At 41.3% G+C, this 21,866-nt stretch overlaps 2 protein-coding genes across 4 annotated transcripts; one reads left to right on the top strand and one right to left on the bottom strand.

Annotated features, from left to right (window-relative positions):
* On the bottom strand, window positions 1–8,577 carry aaas (achalasia, adrenocortical insufficiency, alacrimia). 2 transcript variants are annotated; one of them, XM_085260987.1, is made up of 17 exons: window positions 8,439–8,577; window positions 8,129–8,270; window positions 6,362–6,489; window positions 4,375–4,430; window positions 4,173–4,264; window positions 4,032–4,078; window positions 3,676–3,774; window positions 3,119–3,262; window positions 2,402–2,522; window positions 2,195–2,319; window positions 1,917–1,977; window positions 1,734–1,824; window positions 1,537–1,633; window positions 833–900; window positions 671–752; window positions 467–551; window positions 1–238 (listed from the first exon to the last, which is right to left on the bottom strand). In XM_085260987.1, the coding sequence occupies exons 2-17, from the start codon at window positions 8,237–8,239 to the stop codon at window positions 83–85; spliced, it is 1,563 nt and encodes a 520-aa protein (XP_085117113.1). In that variant the 5' UTR covers window positions 8,240–8,270; window positions 8,439–8,577; the 3' UTR covers window positions 1–82. The 2 variants fall into 2 exon arrangements, with proteins under 2 accessions (XP_085117113.1, XP_085117115.1); XM_085260989.1 differs by having other exon boundaries at window positions 1,537–1,630.
* Window positions 8,105–21,043, top strand: map3k12 (mitogen-activated protein kinase kinase kinase 12). Of its 2 annotated transcripts, none has more exons than XM_085260986.1 (14): window positions 8,105–8,296; window positions 11,100–11,623; window positions 12,841–13,024; window positions 13,111–13,302; window positions 13,389–13,547; window positions 13,822–13,980; window positions 14,181–14,289; window positions 15,115–15,224; window positions 15,474–15,590; window positions 15,694–15,828; window positions 15,929–16,652; window positions 16,739–16,806; window positions 16,964–17,261; window positions 17,747–21,043. In XM_085260986.1, exons 2-14 carry the CDS (start codon window positions 11,161–11,163, stop codon window positions 17,900–17,902), a joined length of 2,874 nt encoding a protein of 957 aa, XP_085117112.1. In that variant the 5' UTR covers window positions 8,105–8,296; window positions 11,100–11,160; the 3' UTR covers window positions 17,903–21,043. The 2 variants fall into 2 exon arrangements, with proteins under 2 accessions (XP_085117112.1, XP_085117111.1); XM_085260985.1 differs by lacking the exon at window positions 8,105–8,296 and adding an exon at window positions 9,674–9,922.
* The last annotated feature ends 823 nt before the right edge of the window (window positions 21,044–21,866 follow it).

Raw genomic sequence — 21,866 nt, 5'->3', positions numbered from 1 at the left:
TTTATTTAGCACTTTCAACATATTTATTAACAATCCACAACAAAACATGATGAGTGACCGTGTGATGGTGGGTGGAGGGCAGTCAGGAAATGAGCTCTGTAAAGAGAGACTGATTGGCAAAGTCGGCGGGCCTTTCCTGGACATGAGGCAGTGTCGGACTGCCGCTGGGGCCCAAACGCGGGATGCTGGCACTCAGGAAATAGAAAGGCACATGGGTAATTCTTCCACTGGACCAGCACTGAGAACAAAGAGAGAAAACATCAACAGTAACATCAGATACCTGGATCAATAAATTATATTTTAATGAACTTGATTGATTTTTTTTTGAGGAAATGGATTTTGATGCTTTGACTTTCAGGGACCGTAGGATTCCCTAAGGCTGACATGATTAAGGTGGAGTTTAAAAAATAAAGGATGAAAACAGCATAAAGGAACTAAAACAGGAATTTAATATTTTAAGACTGACCACAGTGAGCAGAGCTCCGTGTCGGAAATTTGGGTGGAACTGCATCAGTCTCGGTTCGGCTCCTGGCTCCCCTTGAACAAAACCGCTGAACAAGAAAAACAAATCAAACACATGCAGACAGGAAGTACAGCAGTTTCACAGAGAAACACATTAGTGTGAGCTGTAATAAAGCTATGCAAGTACGACATGAATAAATATACAAACCACGGCAAAAGCTCAAAGATGGGGCTGACTCTTGTCTTGAACACAGCAATGATTGGAGACCGGTCGGCTGCCCGTGGATCACCTGAGAGGAAAAAATAAGGCTGAGATGAGTTACTTAAACGCTAACAAAGTCCATGAGGGTGAAGAGAAATGAGGTGATACCTTTAAGAAGCACTGCAAGCCTCTCTCCCCTCGGATCCCAGGCTAAGGACTGGATCTCTCCACCAACACTGGCAAACAAATTAGACATGAGGTGACCAACATTAAACTGCTTGGGTCACTTCCCAGTAGAAATATGTAGAGGCTGTATTTAAGTAAAAAGGGAATTACAGAGGGAACACAGTGTACTTGAACTATTAAAAAATATATATATTATGGAGAGTGCCGTTTGTCATTGCTGCACCAAATCATTTCTATGGATGCATATAACAAAGTACGTAGTGGATTTTTACTCCTTGGAATACTGCTGAGGAATGTAATCTGTAAAAAATGGATCATGTTTTATAAGCTGATCACTTGTTTTGCATGCAAAAGGTAATTAATAACTAAAACTATGAATTTAATATAATGCAGAATTGAACTATGGTAGCAGAAGAAGTACCAAAGATTGTACCTGACCACAGAGCTACATTTATGGTGAGAACTTAAGTAAAAAGGCAGTAAATGAGCATTATTTTTTACATTTAAAATACCAATAAAGTATAAAGCTACACTAAGGTTTTGAGCTCAGTCATTTTCCTGCTGGATTCTTCCTGCGTGCTAATTTTCACTGTTCTTTTTGGGTCTTTCAGGAAGATCAATGTACTCGTTTTCATGTAGTTAGACTGACAGATAGCCAATTAGCCACTTTTTTTCAGAGTTCTTACACGATGTCTCCATCTGGTGTGTTAAAAGTCGTCTCTGACAGGTCAGCCACCACAACTGCTGCATGCGGCCCTTTTGATGTGCCTGAAGGCACGGCTGCTGAATAATAAGAACAGATATTTTAAAAACTCCATAAAGTAAGCTGTCAAGTTTCAAAAGTTGTAAGAAGTATCTCATTAATGCCAACAGTTAAGGTAACCTGGTGTGTTAGTGAAGGTCAGAGCATAGATGACCGTCTCGCCCTGCACAGTGAAGAGAAGTCGACTCCCATCTGGACTCCAACAACCAGACTAACCAAAACAGACAATAATGCCTATAAAACATGTTGTATTAAAGAAATGCGTCACCTATTTAAACATCAAACATGATGACAATGTTTCACCTGGCAGCGCCCTTTTATACACGGCCAGCGCTCACAGGTCCACATTCTGGTCTCCCAAACCCTGGGAAGAGATTTTTTATTTTAAAGCTTTTGTCCTTTTATAATCTTGTATTAACACACGCTAAACTCCAACATATGTTGCTAATCCCCCACATGCTCATAAATATTCATTAGGATGAACAGGCCTCTATTATAACACAGCAGATGTACTACAGCAGCTCCGAATCAGCGAATGAGAGATGTGTAAAACTTCTGAGCTCTTAAGTTTTGTTTCGCACCTGAACAGGGCTGAAGGTGTAGAAGCTAGGACATGGCTACCGTCAGGAGACCAGGACAGGAAAGTAACCCCACCGCCGCCAACACGCTGAAGTGGTACGCAGCTTTCTGCAGCCACGTCCCACACCTGAAAGATGCATTTGAGGTGAATTTTAGTCATTTTGCGAATCACCGTCTGCAGTTCAGAGATGAAGTTGCAGCCTCGTTACCATCATTGCCGTGTCCATGGGCGAGGCAGAGAGAAGGAGAGATCCGCTGGGAGACCAAGCGATGGAAGTGACAGGAGCGTGACCGGGATGAGACAAAACATGAGCACACCCAGCTGAAGGCCTGAAACGAGATGACAGGAAGAGTAATGGGGTATATTAGAGAGCAAATACAGCTCCGATAAGGAAACAGTGAAGGTGCTTAATTCAAGGTAAAAATGAACACTATTAAAAAAAGGGCGACTTTAATATTACACAGGAAGGCAAATGTACAATGGACGGTCTTAAGTCCAAAACCGCAACACTGAAACTCTAATAGTCAAAAATGTAATTTAAGAGATTTAATTTAATGTACTAATATAGATTATAATGTACGGCTCCAAAACCACCATTTCATTCTTACTGAAATCCTTTTTTTTTTTTTGCCAGAACAAAGCACCTGAGTAATCTGTGATTTAAGTTTTTACTAAAACTCTTTTAACACTTAATGAGCCAGCCTCCTATTACAGGTAGCAGTATTGCTATGTCACAACATATCACAACAATGCCACTTTTAATTTTATAAGTGCCTTCCAACAGCTGTAGGGAAAAAAACAAAACAAATGTTTTGCTAGCTAACTACCAAAAAATTCAGCACCGCATTAAATGTAAAACTTGCTTTTCTGGCATTTTTTAAGAGACCTGAATTCAATGTTTCGTACATGACCTGAATTTACATACCTGGTTGACAGTGAGCAAGGGTCCACATGCCAAACCAGTAAACAGTTCTGACACCCGACTGCGAGGGCAGACGCACACAGCGGCTTCCACTGCACTACTGCAACGTTCCTCTGTAGTCGGTGCTTCAGTGTGGGAGTTGTGGCACTGAGGGAGAACAAAAGGAGACAAAGCAATGAGAATAATCTCACAGAATGACTCAGAGAACAAACCGAACATGGCTCGATGAGGTTGACACAGTTTAAGATTTCATTTTTCCCTGTAGAGCTTTGATTGACAAATATTTTCATCTTTGTGTGTGTGTGTATAGAGAATATTAAAATCCAAGAAACAACTAAAAGCATTTAGACTTTCGTTTACCACCTGAGACCTTATCTATGAGCTGGCAGAAGACAAGTATGATCTAATGCTGTAAAAAGGTTTTAAAGCTGATAAACCTGACACGACGCATTTGAAGATTGTGTTACTCTTTGATCTCGAACAAAATAATGAAAGCAAGTTGCAAAGAAAGCAGGAACATTTTGGTACCAGCGTGCTTTCCTCAGATCTAGTTTCGGTACCTTTTGGGGTTGTAGATCTTGATAGAGTCATCTAACAGGGCCACAGCAAATTTATCTGTATGTGGATGCCAGGCAAAGGCTCGCACCACACAGTCCGACCTGGTAAAGAAGGTTGAATATCAGGATTTGAATTAACATTTTTAGAGAGAAAAAAAAAAATTCTAAATATTTATTAAGATGACATCGTTTTTTTTTTTCAGAATGACACATTTACCATAAAAAGTGAATAAGTCAGCCAGGTCTTGTAGCTTTACATTTGTTTATTAAAACAAAAAATTATTAATAAACAATAAAAAAAACATAACTGAATGCTTTAACTATGAGAAAAATGAACAGTTCACCAAGTTGGTGCTTACCAGTTCAGCACTTGTGAAAATTCAGCAATCATGTCTTCACTGCTCAACTATTAAAATATAATTAAATAAAAACACTTAAATCTGAACCCAAAAGCGACTGATAATCAAGTGGAAGATAATTAACGAGCAGAGAGAACTTACTGTGAGATGAGGAAACAGGGAGCCGTGAAAAGAAGAGACCCATCGGAGCAATGCCAGGATACAACCAGAACTCATCGACAACCATTTGGGCACTGCAAAATCGCAGATAACAGGAGAGTCACCGTGTTTGCGCATTACTGTGTGTGCAGGTTTAGGGATGTATGTGCTAAAGCAAAACACGAGATTTTGGGGCATCACGTACCGTGTGGGTGGGAGTTGGTAATTTCATTCAGTAACCCTGTCAAACCGCCATCCCTCCTGGAACACACGGACAAGATCAACACATTTTCTTTGTCTGTCATATACTCAGTACAACGTGATAAAATCGTTCCTGAAACACTTTTATCAGCTGCTCTGTATCAAGTAAGAAATAAGGTGCAACTTTTCAGGCAGATTGAGATGCTTTGCATGACTATGAGGTGCAGCTGCTGCCTTCTGTTTAAGCTGTAGAGATGTCCTGTTTACTAATTCGTGGCTGTTTTATAACTGACTGACAGCACGTTCGCAGATTGCTGTTTGCTAAAGGTTAAACATAACTGATTACTCTGAAAAACACAGTGATTAAAAGCTACTGAATTAATTTGGTTGAGAATTTTGTCCAGAGCAATTTAATTGAACAGCTGCGAACAGAAATCCTTCCTGTGCCCTTGAAGCAGGAAGGTTTTAAAAACATCCTGAGGATGAGAGGCTGCGTTGATAAGGAGAGGTGAAGAATGAATTACAGTCTTTATTATTGCCCAATAAATGTATCTTTATTTAATGGGATGTCTGTTAAATAAATAAATATCAAGAAATATTTTACGGTGTCAATAAAGAAAGAATTAAACAATCTAATTTAAAAGGCTATACATTTTTTAAGAAGTTTGTGGTAAATTTAAAAGAAAAAAAAAACAAAACATGGGTGATTATAAAGTTTTGCATACGAAAGACACACGGCACATATCCATATGATAATCAAACTCTTCCCATACTTCTGCATGTCTGGAGTCACTGCAGCCACCACTGCTGTTACGTTACCTATGGGCAACCACGTGAAATCCTCTCTTTCTAAGAATACATATTTTGATCATTACTGGTGAATGGCTGTGCATTTAAAGCACGCTGAAATCAGATGATTTTTGATACATCCTGTATATTGTGTAGTACATGTGTTGTTTTTAAGGAAGCCCCCTTTTGTTTCTAAAGCTTGGAGAAGACATCAGGTTAGACTATTTGTTTAGTTGCTCTGATTTCTTGCTGCTGCACTGACTGTTTCAGAGTTATTTGGGATTTTACTTATTGCTATCAAAACAACTGCATGTAACCAGAGGAGAAGAGCGAGCACACCACAAACCCTTTGGTTTAAAGTTGTGCCACAAAGATCAACTTAGACCTGAAATTTAGCTGCTGTGGCGATTCAACTACAACAGCGGTCCCCAACCTTTTTACACCACAGACCGGTTTAATGTCAGACAGTATTTTCACGGACCGGCCTTTGGTGTCGCGGATAAAAACAACAAAATAAAATGATACAACCAAGACAAAAACTGTGATATTTTGTAAATATAATAATAAACACGAACTCACTGTGTAATTGTGTAACTTTATTAGCAGCGTCCTCCTGAAATGCGCCGACAACATTGAGAGTAACATCCTCCTCTCTGCCCTTTAATGCTCTCTGGTCGCTATGGTAACGTGTAAATATTTCTTTCAAAATAAGACACAAAACTACAACAAAAGACCCAGGGAAACTGAGTTAACGATAAAAATCCCCAAAACCATAAATTTCACACCCAAGCCTCAACTCTCGCGGCCCGGAACCAAACAACTCATGGACAGGTACCGGTCCGTGACCCAGGGGTTGGGGAACGCTGAACACGATATATTTGCACGCTAATGTTTTCATTTTAAATGAGCTGTACAGCAATACACTGATTGGTGATTTTTTATTTTATTTTGCCCAATCCATTGATATCAATGAGCGTACACTAAAAAAAAGAAACAGTATTGGCAGCAGTTTAGCAGGGCTACAAAGGCAACACACTTTCAACAGAACTTGAAAAGTACAACCTTCATGAAGGTGCAATTTATTGCAGGATTGTTAGGCTTTAAGTTTATATATAAGTTTACATTTAACACAGGTGTACTTAAACAGCTGGTAAATGATTGCACGGCTTTGTTATCAGGTGGTCTATATGTTGGCTACGTACCATGCTGCTGCACTCCTCATCCACAGGGTTTCCGAGTGGTCCAGGAAAGCTGCCTTGCTGCTGTTTTCTGTGCGGCTGTGAAGTTTCAGAGACTCTCGAGGGAAAGACAGACTAGGAGGACTAAAGTCCTGCAGAAAATACAACAACATAATGGACATTTAGGAATGAGCTGCCTCTCTACATCAGCCTGACCCCAACAAGTGAGGTTTTTAAATCACATTTAAAAACCTTTAATGTGAATGAGATATCCTGATGGCAGTAGCCTTTGTGTATCGGTTAATTCACATCACTTCTGCACATACATGTAACTTGTTGAGTGTTAGTTTTTTTTTCTCTCTCTTATTTTCTTTTCTAAATGTACCTGTCTATTGTTTACATGCTTGAAATAAATTACCAATCAATCAATCAGTGTAGCTTACTTTGGTTATACTACTAGATAAAGTCTGTCAGTAAGGCAGTCCATTGTACTGCACGCATTGAGTTGAAGATGAAAAAATAAATTAATAAATTAATAAATGTATTTGCAGGTTAGTTATCACTAAGAAACCTAAATCAGGAAAATTAATTTCATTTTGATCTGCCTAAAAGCGTAAGTGATTGATACATCTCCTTTAATAGACTATGGGACTGTGTCAGAGCTGAGCACACTGAAGGGATTATAATTTAATTAAAATACAATGAAGCTCTTTTGTGTGAACACAAAGAAGCTAAATTTATATATTAACTTATGAATTCATAAGATTAATGATTAGAGCCAGAGTTGCTCTTTTGCCTTATTTGCACCACCTGTGTTTGCTTTGTTGTTATATTGTTTTTATAGATTTCTATTTCTCTTTACATCTGGTGCCTCTGAAGTATGGGGCACTTAAATTGTATATTTTGATGAAGACTGAAGCAACCACTCCTTTTTTGTGAGTACACACAGAACAGAAACAGAAAGTCGGAATTAAGAGTAAGCTGATAACCATTGATTTTACACTGCTTAATAACACAAAGAAAATCTGTACACAGTACACTCCTGTGGTTCAAAATGAGGATGAATAACAACAAAAACGCAATTAACCCACACAAATACCTACAAGCCTGAGCTAAAATGCTGTTAAACACTTTATTTTATGGGAAAGGAATTTTTCTTTATTCTTTTCCATCTCCAAACTATACATCACAACAGCTCTCAGATCTGGTATTTCTTCCCTTTCACTCTTGCTGCTATCCTTCAAAATCAGTAGTTGGGGCTGATTTAACTACTGATTTTGAAGGAGTTGAAGGAGCCTGCACGTCACCTCATTTGTGCACTTCCTATTGCTTTACCAGGTATTTAAACTTTCACTACCTCTACTTACTTGCAACTTCAGGGAGCACCAATACTAAGGTTTATTATAATGAAAACTAGAGTAAAATCTACTTGGGAAAAAGCAAACTATTTAAGACTGATATTAACTTACAAGACTTACAAGGAATCAGTCTGTCTTGAACGTCTTAAATCTTGAATGTCATAAGTTATATGGTAAAATTATATGGTAATGCTGAACCAAAAAAAAACAAAAAAAACAAAAAAAACAAACAAACCCTAACTCTTAAATGTTTACCATTAATTGAAAGGGGCAAATCCTGCCGTAAAACTAACAAACTAAACTGAATTGAAAAAGCAATTACAAAAAACAAATAATAATTAAGACTACAAAATGACGCTTAATAAGTTACCCCACTGGAAACATGACTGTCTGTCTTAGCTGAGACTGATAAGTCTGTAGGTTTGAGTCGGACCTGCTTCAGCTGGTCTTCAGTGCTGCTCCCCGACAGCAACTCGTTGTTGGACTCGCACACAGTGGTCTGTCCGTAGGGCAACGGAGGGGGGAAAAGAGCCAGAGAGCACATCTTCTACACGGAGAAATTATTCCACCGGACCCTGCAAAAACACAGTGGATTCGTCAGGTAAAGGCAGACACAGAAGTAGTGGACGCTGTAGCTTTTAGAGCGTGGGAAGCTAGCTAACATCACCAGCTGAAGAAAGTTAACTAGTTTGTAATCTTATAATGCTTTGGCAAGAGCCTCGTTTGTATTTAGTGGTCCTTACCTCGTAGTGTGTTTTGTATAGTGCTGTCAATTCTCATTCGTTGTTTCAAAAACAAAGTCAAAGTACATGCTAGTTTGTTGTGACGCTCCTTCAAGTCAATCCCGCCGCGTAAGCTACGGCAACACGGAGGGACAAACAGTACAATATTTCCTGCAGTGCACAAACTGGGAAAAAATGTCGCACTGCCCTCTTCAGGACAGAAAGCGACACTGGAACCATACACAGGCAAACAAGTACAATTTATTTAGGTCGGGAGTGTCAAATTCACTACTTGATCTTAACAAAAATGGCGTATTTAAAGAAGTATCATTTCAAGGCGTTTACCTGAGCCATGGAGCCTATATAGAGATTACAAAACAAAAACAAACATCAAAATAAACAAGCATAAACTCAAGTGAAAGACACTCCTCAATCCAGTCATCATAAAAAATGCCAGAGAACAGAAGGTAGTACTTCTTGGTAAGGTACTTTATTTATAATTTATTCAATAATTCACTTACAAAATATATAAAATGCCCAAAGTTCTTTAGGCAAAGTAAAATTCAACAGTATCTCTGTTCTTTTTTCCACATTTATTTAATCTACTGTAACTGCATGTGCATTGCAGTGTACTGATCACAAGGAAAAGGCACAAAGCATTCACACACAGTTTTTTCCAGACATTTTCACTCCTGTAATAATAATAATAATAATAATAATAATAATAATAATAATAATAATAATAATAATAATAATAGCGCATTTAATTAAAAACACTGGAGTAATTAATTAATGTTAACACTTTGCGCCATCCAGTGGGCCGAATTACGCCGTTTGGTGGGCCAGATGTGGCCCTCGGGCCGCGAGTTTGACAGCTCTGGGGATAGCTACAATACAGGACTCATATAGTTTGTCAGGAGAGGTTTTCACCAAACAGAGCACAGTTTATGAACAAAAACTAAACAATAAATGAATCAGGGCGTACGGTCTGGGGCAATCCAGAGTTCCTGGACTGGTCTTGCTCAAAGACACATCAGCAGCAGCAGCCTGGCTCGATGCTGCTCATACAGGACCTTCTTCCGGTTCAAACTCAAGCACAGAAATCAGTGAATGGCGTGCGTGCATAATTATATATTTTGGGAATGATAGATAAAAACTGCGCTTAGTTCCGTTGGTGTCTATGTGTTTGCAGAGGGAGGAGGTGGCAGCGCCCCCTTGCGGCGTAACACGCATTTCCGTGACGTCAATTCAGCACTGGGAAGGAGACAGCTCCCTCCCCCCCAAAAAACCCAGCGCGCCTCACGTTGCATGGGTCCCCGGTTATTGATAACACAATTTACCCGCTGGGATCTATCCCAGTAACGTGAAACTCGTGGATATCGGCGCTGGAAATACTAGAGACATCCCGGACCGAATAAAAAATAACGATCTGCTCATTATCGCCGGCAAATAGAAAGCCGAGCCCACCCCTTCACTTGACAACGCGACATCAACCAGGCAGAAAGGTATGGGAATGTCATACTACCCGGTTAAATGCTTAATAAATGTGATATCAGGTACGTTTAGGCAGGAATCCGTTGCTTGGTGGGGTAGCGTTCATGCCGCTCACACTGCACCACTGAAGTGATGCTGCCAAGAAGCGAATCATCGTCGATGAATGCTACAAAATCATATTTGTGCAAAGAGAAAGCTCACATTACGAAATACTCGCGTTGGTACCAGCGCAGAGTAAATGTACATGTACTGCGGCAGTTTGACTTGGCATGGAGCATAGTAGGCATCGGGCTTGCTATTCATGCACGTCGGCTATGATGCTGCTGAGTGTCATCATCACATCCTTGGTTATTTAAAGATTGATCTTCCTGCGTGTGTGTGTGTGTGCGTGCGTGCGTGCGTGTGTGTGTGTGTGCACTACTCCTTCGCACAGGCCTGGTGGTTGTTTATTGCCCGTCTTTTACGCTCTCATTTCGCCCAGCCGTTGTGGCTCTTCTTGTGCAGTGGTGCAGTACAAGACGCGGAGCTGGTGTAGGATACATGAATTGGGTACATGTGGTTCCTCTCTCTGGCTCCCACTCTTTCCCCCTCTCTCCCTCTCTAACATACACATACATGCACGCACGTACGTACGTACACATGCACACGCGGAGGTGGTTATGCAATTCGTCATATTCTTCATCACACACAATGCTCTTCTTCACTCAGCAAATGATGGGCAGCATATACCAGCTGCTTCGCTTGCATCCTGTCAGACCCTGGTGCTGCTCAGAGGAACAATTAAAGCACAGGGGACAGTCATGGCTGTGGACAGCCTGTGGTCGATTCATTCATAAAGCCAGTTTCCACTCTGGGTGATGGCTCCACTGGGCCGGCTGGTTTTCCCATTCACAGACACAGAGATGAGGCTCTACTACATGATTCAGACAGAATTTAGTTGTGGGACTGGAGTGGCTGTGGATAGACTGGGAGACTGGCTCGCTGCCCAACTCACAACACGACTCTCTCTGTTTTGGTGTTTTGTATCGCTTGTAATGGAAGCCGGGTGCCAAGTTAGCCTTTAATTCAGCGCTGAACAGCTTCATAATGCCAGTGTATGGTTTAAGTCTGGAGCTGTCCAGTGCTGAAACAAACCTATACATCAACATTTGTTCTAATTCACTTCTTATCACAAATCTTCTCCTCCAGGCTTTCTTCTCATCTGTCCATCCTCCATCCACCCTGACCTGCTGTGTTGGGGAAACCCCTGATGAGTGGGACCTGTATCCATGAGCCCCGTGCCCCTTCCCCCTCCCTGTCAGGCTTCAGTACCCCCATCTCAGAACCTCCCTATCGAAGACTCGATGGAGACACCCCTGCCTGCACCCCTGAAACTGACCTGACCCCCACACAGTGTGTCCTTCGTAACGTATTGTCCATTGACACCGGTGGACAGGGAGTGCCCGGTGGAAGCAGCCCCACTCCCAGTGATGGACCCTCAGCCCACTTTGACAACAGCGTGCTAAAACTAAATGAACATGAGGCCTGCCAGTGTGGCGGCGGGGCCGAGGCGGGCCACAGTCCGGAGGCTGGTGCTGTTCGGAGCCAGTCGGAGAACATTCGCCTACAATCAGGAAGTGGAGGTTTTTTGGAGGGACTGTTTGGCTGCCTGAAACCAGTCTGGACCATGATTGGAAAGGCCTACTCCACTGAACACAAACATAATCATGAAGGTATGTGCAGATAAGGCGCCACTGTGTCTATGCTCTCTGTTCTTCCACTATGCATGTTAAACATGGCGATTCACCACAGAAAATGAATAGTTTAAGCCTCAACTTGACAGTGGTGGAGGAATGAACCACCAGAAGCAGAGCTGTTATTAGTATTAATTTTGCTTCTTACTTTTTGTTTTCTTGTAAAACATTGGATAATTTGTCCTGGGCCTCATCTGCTTTAATAAAACATGATGAGACAAACAGGTTGGTAGTTGCCGTGTTACCCTTAAACAGTGGATTACATAGCCTTTTCATAAGTTTCTGTGTCAGGTCCTTAACAGTAACTATGGCTGTTGTTAGTTAAATGTGGTGCAGGAAAAAAAAAAGATATATTTTAGCCCGGGAAATCTAGTGGAGCGAAAGGGTAAAGTGGCAGAAAATAGAAATACTCAAGCATGAGTACCTCAAACTGTACTTAAGAACAGCACTTATAAATGTACTTTTGTATTTTGCAAACCCAGAACTCCATTATTTCCTGCGCTCCCTGACTGCCACTTTGTCCTGCTGGCAGCACGACTGTGCTCGAGTCTGTCAGCCAGGCTCACCCACAGTCATCAGCTAAACTGAGATCTCACAGCTGGTCAGGTGGGAGCATCATGTGCATCTGGCTCCACTGCTGCTGCTGCAGCTCTCAAGAGATCTAAACACTTCAGTGGACCTCATGAAGAATTGATCCAGCTGTCTCTTTTATTCTGTCAAGCTCGTCCATCTTTAGTGACCGTGCTTTCACAGTCGTTTAAGTAAAGTCAGCGTGACGGATGACAGGCAGATTAGACTACAAGTGCTTTCCCCCTATTTTTCTCCTTATCTCTGGATACAAATGCAATGGCCTAGTGGATATGTTGTCAATATCCCACTTATTTGACCATAGCAGGCACTTTGTATGATGTAACTGTGTCCTGCCAGTTTATTCTAATGTGTAGCATGGATGCACCCCCCCCCCCCACCCCCCAAAACAAAACAAAACAAAACAAAACAAAACAAAACAAAACAAAACAAAACAAAACAAAACAAAACAAAACAAAACAATCTCTCTGTCCAAGCTGAGAGTAGGTTGCTTTGCCATTATGATGGGTGGAAATCATCTGCTGCAGTGTCTTTGGTATTGTGAATAACTTTTCTGCAGTTGCATACTTGATGAGGTTCACATTGTTTACTTGTTGGTCTGAGTTTAGAGTCCTGGGAGGTTCCATTTGAGGAAATCTCTGACCTGCAGTGGGTGGGCAGCGGTGCACAGGGGGCCGTCTTCCTTGGCAAGTTCCACGGAGAAGAGGTGGCTGTGAAGAAAGTGCGGGACATCAAAGAGACTGAGATCAAACATCTCCGCAAACTCAAGCATCCCAACATTATTACTTTCAAGTGAGGAAGCTACATCCTTTTTTTTATTATATATATTAGGATATATATCTCCCAGTTATTTAACTCTGATTGCACTTCCCTTTCAGGGGTGTATGCACCCAGGCTCCCTGTTACTGTATCTTGATGGAATATTGTGCTCAAGGGCAGCTGTATGAGGTGCTGAGGGCAGGCCGTAAAATCACACCTTCCCTCCTGGTTGACTGGTCCATGGGCATTGCAGGTGGCATGAACTACCTACACCTCCACAAAATCATCCACAGAGACCTCAAGTCCCCCAAGTAAGACTCAGAAGCACAGCTGGTGTACTGACAGTTTCTTTGATACTAGAGCTTAAATTGTTTATTATGTAATCTCACCTTTCCAGCATGCTGATCACACATGATGACCTGGTGAAGATCTCTGACTTCGGGACTTCAAAGGAGCTCAGTGACAAGAGCACCAAGATGTCGTTTGCCGGCACTGTAGCCTGGATGGCTCCTGAAGTTATTCGGAATGAGCCGGTTTCAGAAAAGGTGGACATCTGGTAAGTCTGGTTAACATTCACACTTTTTTTCCTATAGGCTAGAAAAAGTTGTGCTTCTTCATCGATTACATCGATTTAACAATTATCTTTAAAATACTACACTAAAGAAAATATGCAGATAGCTTGTTGGTATTGTGAATTAATAGTTGAGATATGTTTGAAGCTTGTTTAAAATGCCTTGTTGTGATTCGTATGCATGCATTTTATCTTTTCGTTAAGATATTTTGACCTCAGTGAGATTTCTTGAATAAATAAAGCTTAACTCCTCTTAAAGGTCCTTTGGAGTGGTGCTCTGGGAAATGCTTACAGGAGAGATTCCTTATAAAGACGTCGACTCATCTGCAATCATCTGGGGTGTGGGAAACAACAGCCTTCAGCTCCCCATACCGGAGAGCTGTCCAGATGGCTTCAAGATCCTCCTCAGACAGTGCTGGTGAGCAGCGTCTGGAAATGGGCAGTTGGAATGAAAAAAAAAAATGAGCACAGCAGGGAGGAGAGGACAGATGAGAATAGTAGAGGCGAGGGTTGAAAGTAGTTGTACAGGGAGCTGTAAGTCTGTGGTTTAAGGATTTTATTGATTTTACAGTGCATTGTAAATGTGCACAGCTGTGTTTTCCCATCTTGGATTTGCAGGAACTGTAAGCCCAGAAATAGACCTTCTTTCCGCCAGATCCTTCTTCATCTGGATATAGCGTCAGCCGATGTACTGTCGACTCCTCAAGAAACATACTTCAAGTCTCAGGTAATTTTCAGCTGAATGGAAGGACTTTAAAAAATTAATTACATTTTAAGATACACATATATATACAGAGGTGTGAGCAGTTAAATGAAAAACCAATATAAAGTGCCTTAGTAAGGTGGTGAGCCATTATAATCCACCAGAACTGCTTTAATGCATCTTAACATTGATTCTCAGTTAAATAAAATTCAGTTGTATTTATATAGTGCCACTGTACAAAAGAGAAATAATTGAGGTTGGTGAGATGCATGAGATCATGAGTGCAAAGAGGAGAGTGAAATGAAAAGAAATGGATCATGGGACGTTCCCCAGCAGCTTAAGCCTATAGAGGTGTTAACTAAGAAACTGTTCAGGGTCACATAATCAAGTCTTAACTATAAGCTTTTTCAAAAAAGAAAGTTTTAATCCCTTTAAAAGCTGAGTGTCTGTCTCCAAGTCTCTTGAACTGTTTTAGACTGATAGAGCACTATTCTGCCAAAGATATTCTCTCATTCGGTGTTTTGATGATGGTGGTTGGAGAGGCTTGTCTACCACACTGGTAGCCCCTCATTGTGATGCTGTAAGAGACCACGTCTGTCACGATATAAATGTTTCACCATGCCACCAAAATGCCCATGCATAGCATAGCAGAACCATCAAATCCCTGCTGTAGGCATCAAGGGTTTGGATTTTTCTTTTAATTTGTAGCCCATCTGCATAGACGTAGACAAAGGGACACAACTACATGTGCTTGCAAAGCAATCAGACATTAAATGTACAAAAGAGACCTGATTTTTGAAGTCACCTCTGAGGAGACAGAGCTGGTTAACAGAAATGTACTCTCATCAGGCTGAATGGAGGGAAGAGGTGAAGCAGCACTTTGAGAAGATTAAATCTGATGGCACTTGTCTCCACCGACTCGATGAGGAGCTGATCAACCGACGCCGAGAGGAGCTCAGGTTTGCTTTTTACTGTTAAAATAGTTTCATGCAAAATCAAGGCTTTACAATTAGCAGGCTAAAGATACTGATATTTTACTATGTTAGCTGACATGCAAGAGGCCGCTTCCCCTCTGTCCTATTTCTCGCTGTCAGTCCTTAGTCTGCCCCTGTGAATGAAATAAGTGTCTTGCGTTCACATCTATTGTAGAGCTTTTAGATTCTCTCATGCGGATGCACAGTGACATCAGCAGCTTCTTTTCTTCTCAGGCATGCTCTGGATATTCGTGAGCATTATGAGAGAAAACTGGAGAGGGCTAACAACCTTTACATGGAGCTCAGTGCTGTCATGCTGCAGCTGGAGCTGAAAGAGAAAGAGTTGCAGAGGTGCAAATAAATTCATGAAACCACAGTATATGTTTTTGAAATGCGAGCACCATTTGCAAATAAGCCTTAGTGCATTTACACTTTGGTGGCATTTTCTTTCTAGGAGAGAACAGTCTTTGGATAAGAAGTATCCGGGATTGTTCAAGCACCATAGTTCCAGACAGAGCAGCTCGTCAAATTCCATGGACAAACTCATCAAGAAGAGAAACGTCCCACAAAAACTTCCCTCGGGAAAGAGGTGTGAGATTTCATTTTATTGGGTGAAACTGGAATAAATCAGTGAATATTCATCAGCCTTGTGGATTGTAGTTTTTGACTAATCCTTCCCACTCTTTCAGGCCAGACATTCTTAAGTCTGAGGTAATCATTCCCAAAATGGACTCCTCCGTAATGCAAGTCACTATTCCAGCCTGCCCTAACAGGAGCTCCACTTCTCCCAGCCGGTCTCGGAGGGTAAAGACCCGCCATCGTAAGCCCGGTAAGGGCAGCAGTGGGGACCTGGCTGGACTTAAAGCCAATCAATCCTCCCCTAACCGGGACACAACTGCCCAAGTTAACAGTTCTACCACTAACACCTCGAAGCAGCTCCTGGAGCCTTCCGCAGCCCTGCGGGGCCTCAGTCACGAGCAGCAACAGAGGCAGCTATCCTCCTCCAGCCCTGACCTCATCTGCACCACGCTAGAGGCAGACAGCCAAGGAAAAGGGGAGCCCTCTGTGGGTGGGCTGGAGAGAGGAGGGAGCCTTAGTGCCTCTGCAGGTTTAGGGGGGTCAGAGGGAGGGGCGGCCGGTCTGGATGATCTCACAGAAACCCCCCCACGCAGTGACACTCCCAGCGAGGATGCCGCATCATTCCCGTTCTCCAGCAGCCCGGACTCACCGTGTGGGAGGGGGGCGGCAGCAGGACGGGGCTCTCTGGGATCTCCACGCCTTCCTCACGATGGGGAAGATAAAGAGGAGGGAGCAGGTGTTGTGAGGCTGCCCCGGGGAGCATCAGGTGGAATCGGGAGTCAGCACCTCACACCTTCAGCCATTCTGTACAGGGCAGCTATCACACGCAAACAGGTACGGTGCAGGATACCGCTCCTTACTCCTCACTGTCCCCTTGGTGATCGTTTTCACTTGTGCATTTTTCATGTTTCTGACTACAGAGGCGTGGAGTGTCATCAGAAGAGGAGGAGGGTGAAGTTGACAGTGAGGTTGAGTTACCACGGAGACGGTGAGTAACTGTCCTTCATTACTTGAAAATTCCCTCCAGCCATCTTCCCTCTTTAACAAGTTGCTGTTTTAGTCAGAGAGCAAATTTATGTCAATCTTTACCAGAATCAGAGATTCTTTTTTTGTTTGTTTGTTTTGTTCCTTCTTAATCGCTCCAGACGCCCGACCAGCATTACCAAGTGCCAGTCGGTGTCTACATTCAGTTCAGAAAATCTGTCTGTATCGGACGGTGAAGAGGGCCACACAACTGACCACTCTCACAGCGGTACTCCCGATGTTGTCAGCACTAACACCGACGACAGGTTGGATGACCGCAGCGACGACCTCCTCTCTCAGGGGTCGGAAATCCCTGTGGACAACACCGACCCTGCCCAGGCTTCTGATGGCCTGTCAGAGAGAGACGGAGCTCTGGGCCAGTCCAAGGCTCAGCTGGATGCCGGGCAGAATCCTAATGAGGTAAAGAAGCTGCACAGAGGACCGCATGTGTCAGCTTTGGTCTTCTCCTTAGACGAGTGTAGCCACTGGTGAAAAGTACGACTCAAAACCTGTACTTGACTATATGCATTTTATTTTATTTCATGTTAGACTACCCTGATACAATTCAGGGTTATATTTTACTTTTTGCGCAATACAGACTGCCAAAAAAAAAATGTCACACCCAGTGGCAGTGAAAGCAAGGCAACCAGTCTCATCACTTAGCACTAAATGTGCGATCAACTTTTTCATCATAATGATCTAGTTAAATAAAACAAACACACAAAATGAAACTGTCTAAATACAGGGTCTCCCACCACTGCTAAAATTACACTCCAAATTCCGGGTTCCCGTCTTTTATTTCACGCTTCCATTTTTGGATCGTTGACACTGAAATTAGGTTTATGCTCATGTCTGCTGCTGGTCATGCATCGCACACTTTTTTCCTCTTCCTGCTCTTTTTTTAGAGTCGAGCCTTGTGCGATGATTCTGACTGCGACAGTGCTGAGCTGGATCAGTCAGGTAGTGGTGAGCTCAGCCGTCCTCCCAGTGCCGGAGCGTGGGCGCCGCCTTCTCAACCTTATCAGGGGTCTCCACAGGCTCCCCATACAGGACCTCCATAGATCACTGGACACTAGGAAAGATCCAGCTACTCTACAGTGAGCAACCATCACAGGCGTACACCGGTCTGTCAGTGCAGTACATTACTGTTGTCATGAGGGATCACACCTACTACACCACTCAGACTATGACAAGTTGACTTATGGTGTCTCATAAGTTTGTTGGCTGGCAAACCTGCACCAGATGACATAGGACATTTGTCATATCCTGACTTCAGATATTTTGGCAGCTTGTGACATCAGATAAATATCATTTAGGTTCAGTAGGGTTTGATATTTTTTTTCTTTCAGGCAGGATAGTTCCAGTTTGCAAAAACCCTTCCACAGATGCACACGCACGCACAAGAAGATACCACACTCTTAGTCCTTTAAACACTCTAACCTTCACTCTGGGAGCATCCTCCATGGTACTCCACACACTAATGCATTAAATACTAATGAATAATAAATGTAAATATCCATGACATACCACATGAGAAATATCTAACTTTATTTTATTTGTAAGATAAAAATGTAAGACTTAACAGTATGCAGCCCTGTGAACAAAATGCATGACTACATGTTTATAATTTATGGTTCGAATGTGTCCGTTTTATATTTTGTGAAAGTTTACACTTTTTTAATCCTGAAAGTATTAATTGAGTTTTTTTCTCTTTTGTTAATAAATGTTATCACTAAAAAAAAAAAAAAAAAAAAGAGTCAAAAATGGAATGAAAATACTCATATTGATCGATCATGATGCATAATTTGGGTTCTCAGTAGCTAAAATTTTATTTATTTTTTAAACCCTCCTACTACTGAGTTTCAAATACACATATGACACACTCGAGGTTTTTATAGAGTTTCTAAAAATTTTTGATGGGGTGGGAGGTCTTTTGGTTCACTCGAAATGCACCTCTGCTATTGTATATACTCAGTTAACCAGCTTATTTAGTACATCGAGCTAAAATTCTTGCAAAGACTTCCTTGCAGCACTTTATGGGGTTTTTGTTGAAACTGTTTTCAAAGGCTGTGGATTCAAGTGGAATATCATTGTGGAGAATGTAATTTGTTTGTGGTGTGGGTAAACTATATTTCACTAAAGTTGTGCTTGTCATTTAGCCGGGGTGTATAAAATTATGTAGAAGCGTTTTGGAGGTACCGTCGCCACAAACTGACACAACCAGTTGAATCAGACCCTCCCTAAAACAGTTTTAATATAAACTCAACATTCTAACCTCCAGTAAGGTAGCATTTATTGCAGGACTGTTGCATAAGACTGCATTTGTTTTAGCTATTTGTTCTTAATAAACTGGCAACATATTACTGCTATACCATTTTATGACATTACTGGTGCTAGCAATGTCTGCTTTTAACCATTTCAGCAGTTAAGTGCAGAAGAAATCCACTGTTTTAACACCAAACTGTAGCGCAATGAATGGAGTCGGACTAGTTTTAAAATGTAATTAGTTCAGACGAATCATTTTCTATTTCTACTTCTCAGTTGTTAAAGGCTTATATTCCACCTTTGGCAACATAACAGTTGGCCAGAGAGCTAGGTGTTCTTGTTAGCAGCTGATACCTTTGAAATGAGTTTTCTGGCCTTCTGCAGGTATTTCTTCTTCTGTGTTCACATGACTTGCTGAACCAGAATTAGAATGACTACGTGTGATAGTTTTCTTTGATGCTAACTAAAAGCGCGCCCTTGAGGTAGTGTCTTGTTTAAGTACAGGATTCTGCATTCAGGTCATACTGAATAAATCTTATATGTGCAGACATGCATGGAAAACTCCTGACGGTTGACCTAATGTGGAGTCATAAAGAGTTTGATTTAAGCCTGTTGGTGTGACTGCATGGTTTAGCACCAGAGGTGGGGATCGCACAGTATATTACCGTAAGATACAATCATGATACCAGTTGTATCGTGAAACATTCTGCAATACTTAATATGTTGCAAGACAATCATCTATGATACAGGATCATATCTGTGTAAATCAGAAAGAACTAAAGAAAAAAAATACCCCCTAAAAAATATCAATCATTCACTTGTTTTTAGTTTCTAATAATTAGCTTTATTACTTTAATAAAGTGTCCGTTTATTTGAGTAGCTATATGATTTGCTTTCCTCTTCTGTTATTTCTCCTAAGTTTCTTTTCATTCGATAAGCGGCATCATGAAGAGTCACGAAGGACTCCAGTGTGTCAAACGACTGAGCAAAATCCAGTTACAGCGCCTGCATATGTAATTAAAAAAAAAATGCTGATATTTGTGGCGTTCAAAACGGGCAAAAATCTCAGCTTTGTAGTGCTTCTAAAGTAGCTAATGTTGGATCACTAAATAAACTACAAATAGTAGCCCGATGTGTGCACGTTCTGTGTGACAGATCTCACTATTTATTAGGCGGTCCAACATGCTGGCTCACAAAGCAGTGCACTTAAAAATAAATAAATCATCCATTACACACGGTAGCTTCTTTCAAACTAGTTCATCTTTGTTTAGCGTTCTTTCATCAGGCATAGTTTGCACAATACTGTACTATACCCCATGGAGGTTTGGTGGCAAAGTGCACAAGAGATTATATTATGCATAGATATAAAGGAAAATAAATAGGACTTATCACATCAAAAATTTAATATTATTGTTTCAAATACTGGTAAATATATTTGTGACCCTTACAGATGTGACTTTTTTTTTTTGCCTCTTTAAAGAGAGCCCCCACCTAACTCGAACCCAGGACATTTGGTTCCAGTGAATCTTTGACTTGTAACAGAAAGCAATTTGATTTGTTGCTTGATGTGTAAATGCAGCAGAAAACCGAAAAGCAGCAGCTCTCATCCACGAAACCTAAATAGACTGATTTGTGAAATCGGTGGAGTACCATGCAGTAATGAACCAAAAGGCCTCCGGTTGTTCAGGATGTTGGCAGGCTTCATAAAAACCTCATCTGTTCCTTTTACCCTTTAAGATTACTGCAGAAGTACCCAGATAAAGAATAGAGCACTTCTCTGTGATGGTTACTAGTAGAACAGTAAGTATCCTTTGGAGTTTGAATAGAAATGTTTTGTTTTTATACAGCATTGCACATTGTACTTGTAACATAGGAATTATATCAAAAGCAAAATATTATGAGCAACAATAAATAATGTATTGGTTACAAAAAACAAAGCTGGGTGTGATGTTTGTTTTAAAAGACAGGTCATGCTATAGCTACAGTTTGTGCTGTCGTTGCATCAAAGACTGCTCAACAAGAAATAAATGACTTTTCAATCTCTTTGAGCATGTCCAAAGTGTGCCCGTGTTAATTTATGACAAATTCGCTTGCTCGCCTCTGTACACCACAGTGCATTTTATATCATAATGTAGTATAGACTCGAGGGGTTTAACAAAAGTATTGACCTCAACATCAAGGTGAAGAAATTTTGCAAATGTGATAACTCAAGAAGGATGTCACCTAGCATTTTGAAACAGATACCATAGGTGCTTCTACTTGGGAGGCTGAGGGGAAGCACTGACCAGTATTTTCATGCAGTCTTTTATTTCAGTGCATGGGAAGAAGACCATCAACGGGCTGAAAGAAAACAAAACTAAAAAAAAGAAGAATGGGCACAAACTTTAGCAGTCGTCAAATCAAATCAAATATTTGGTCAAGAAAAAAAAAAAAAAAAAAAAATTGTCTTGAAAGAAAGAAAATTGGGCATTTATTAAGGCCTAAAATCAAGAGATCGCATTAAGGTGCAAAGCATTTGTTATACTCAAAAACAGCAAGGCCAGATTAGATTTAGCCAGAAAACTTCTAAAAGAGCAAACACTTTTGGATGGGAAAAAAAAAACAAAAAAAAAAACAAAAACCCCAAAACAAAAAAGTCTGAAATGAAACCAACTTGCACCAGAATGATGGGAAGAGAAACAGGTGGAGACAGTGTTATGGCAATGACATGAATGGCTCCCAGTGGAACCGGGTCACCAGCGGTTATTAATAATGTGACTG

Source organism: Mchenga conophoros, linkage group LG20 (genome assembly GCF_057382185.1).
Source record: "Mchenga conophoros isolate Kocher_MC1m ecotype Shallow Benthic linkage group LG20, M_conophoros_male_GT1.1, whole genome shotgun sequence".
Taxonomy (NCBI): Eukaryota; Metazoa; Chordata; class Actinopteri; order Cichliformes; family Cichlidae; genus Mchenga; species Mchenga conophoros.
The sequence above is the reverse complement of the archived record's forward strand: the minus strand, read 5'-3'. Positions and strand labels throughout refer to the sequence as shown.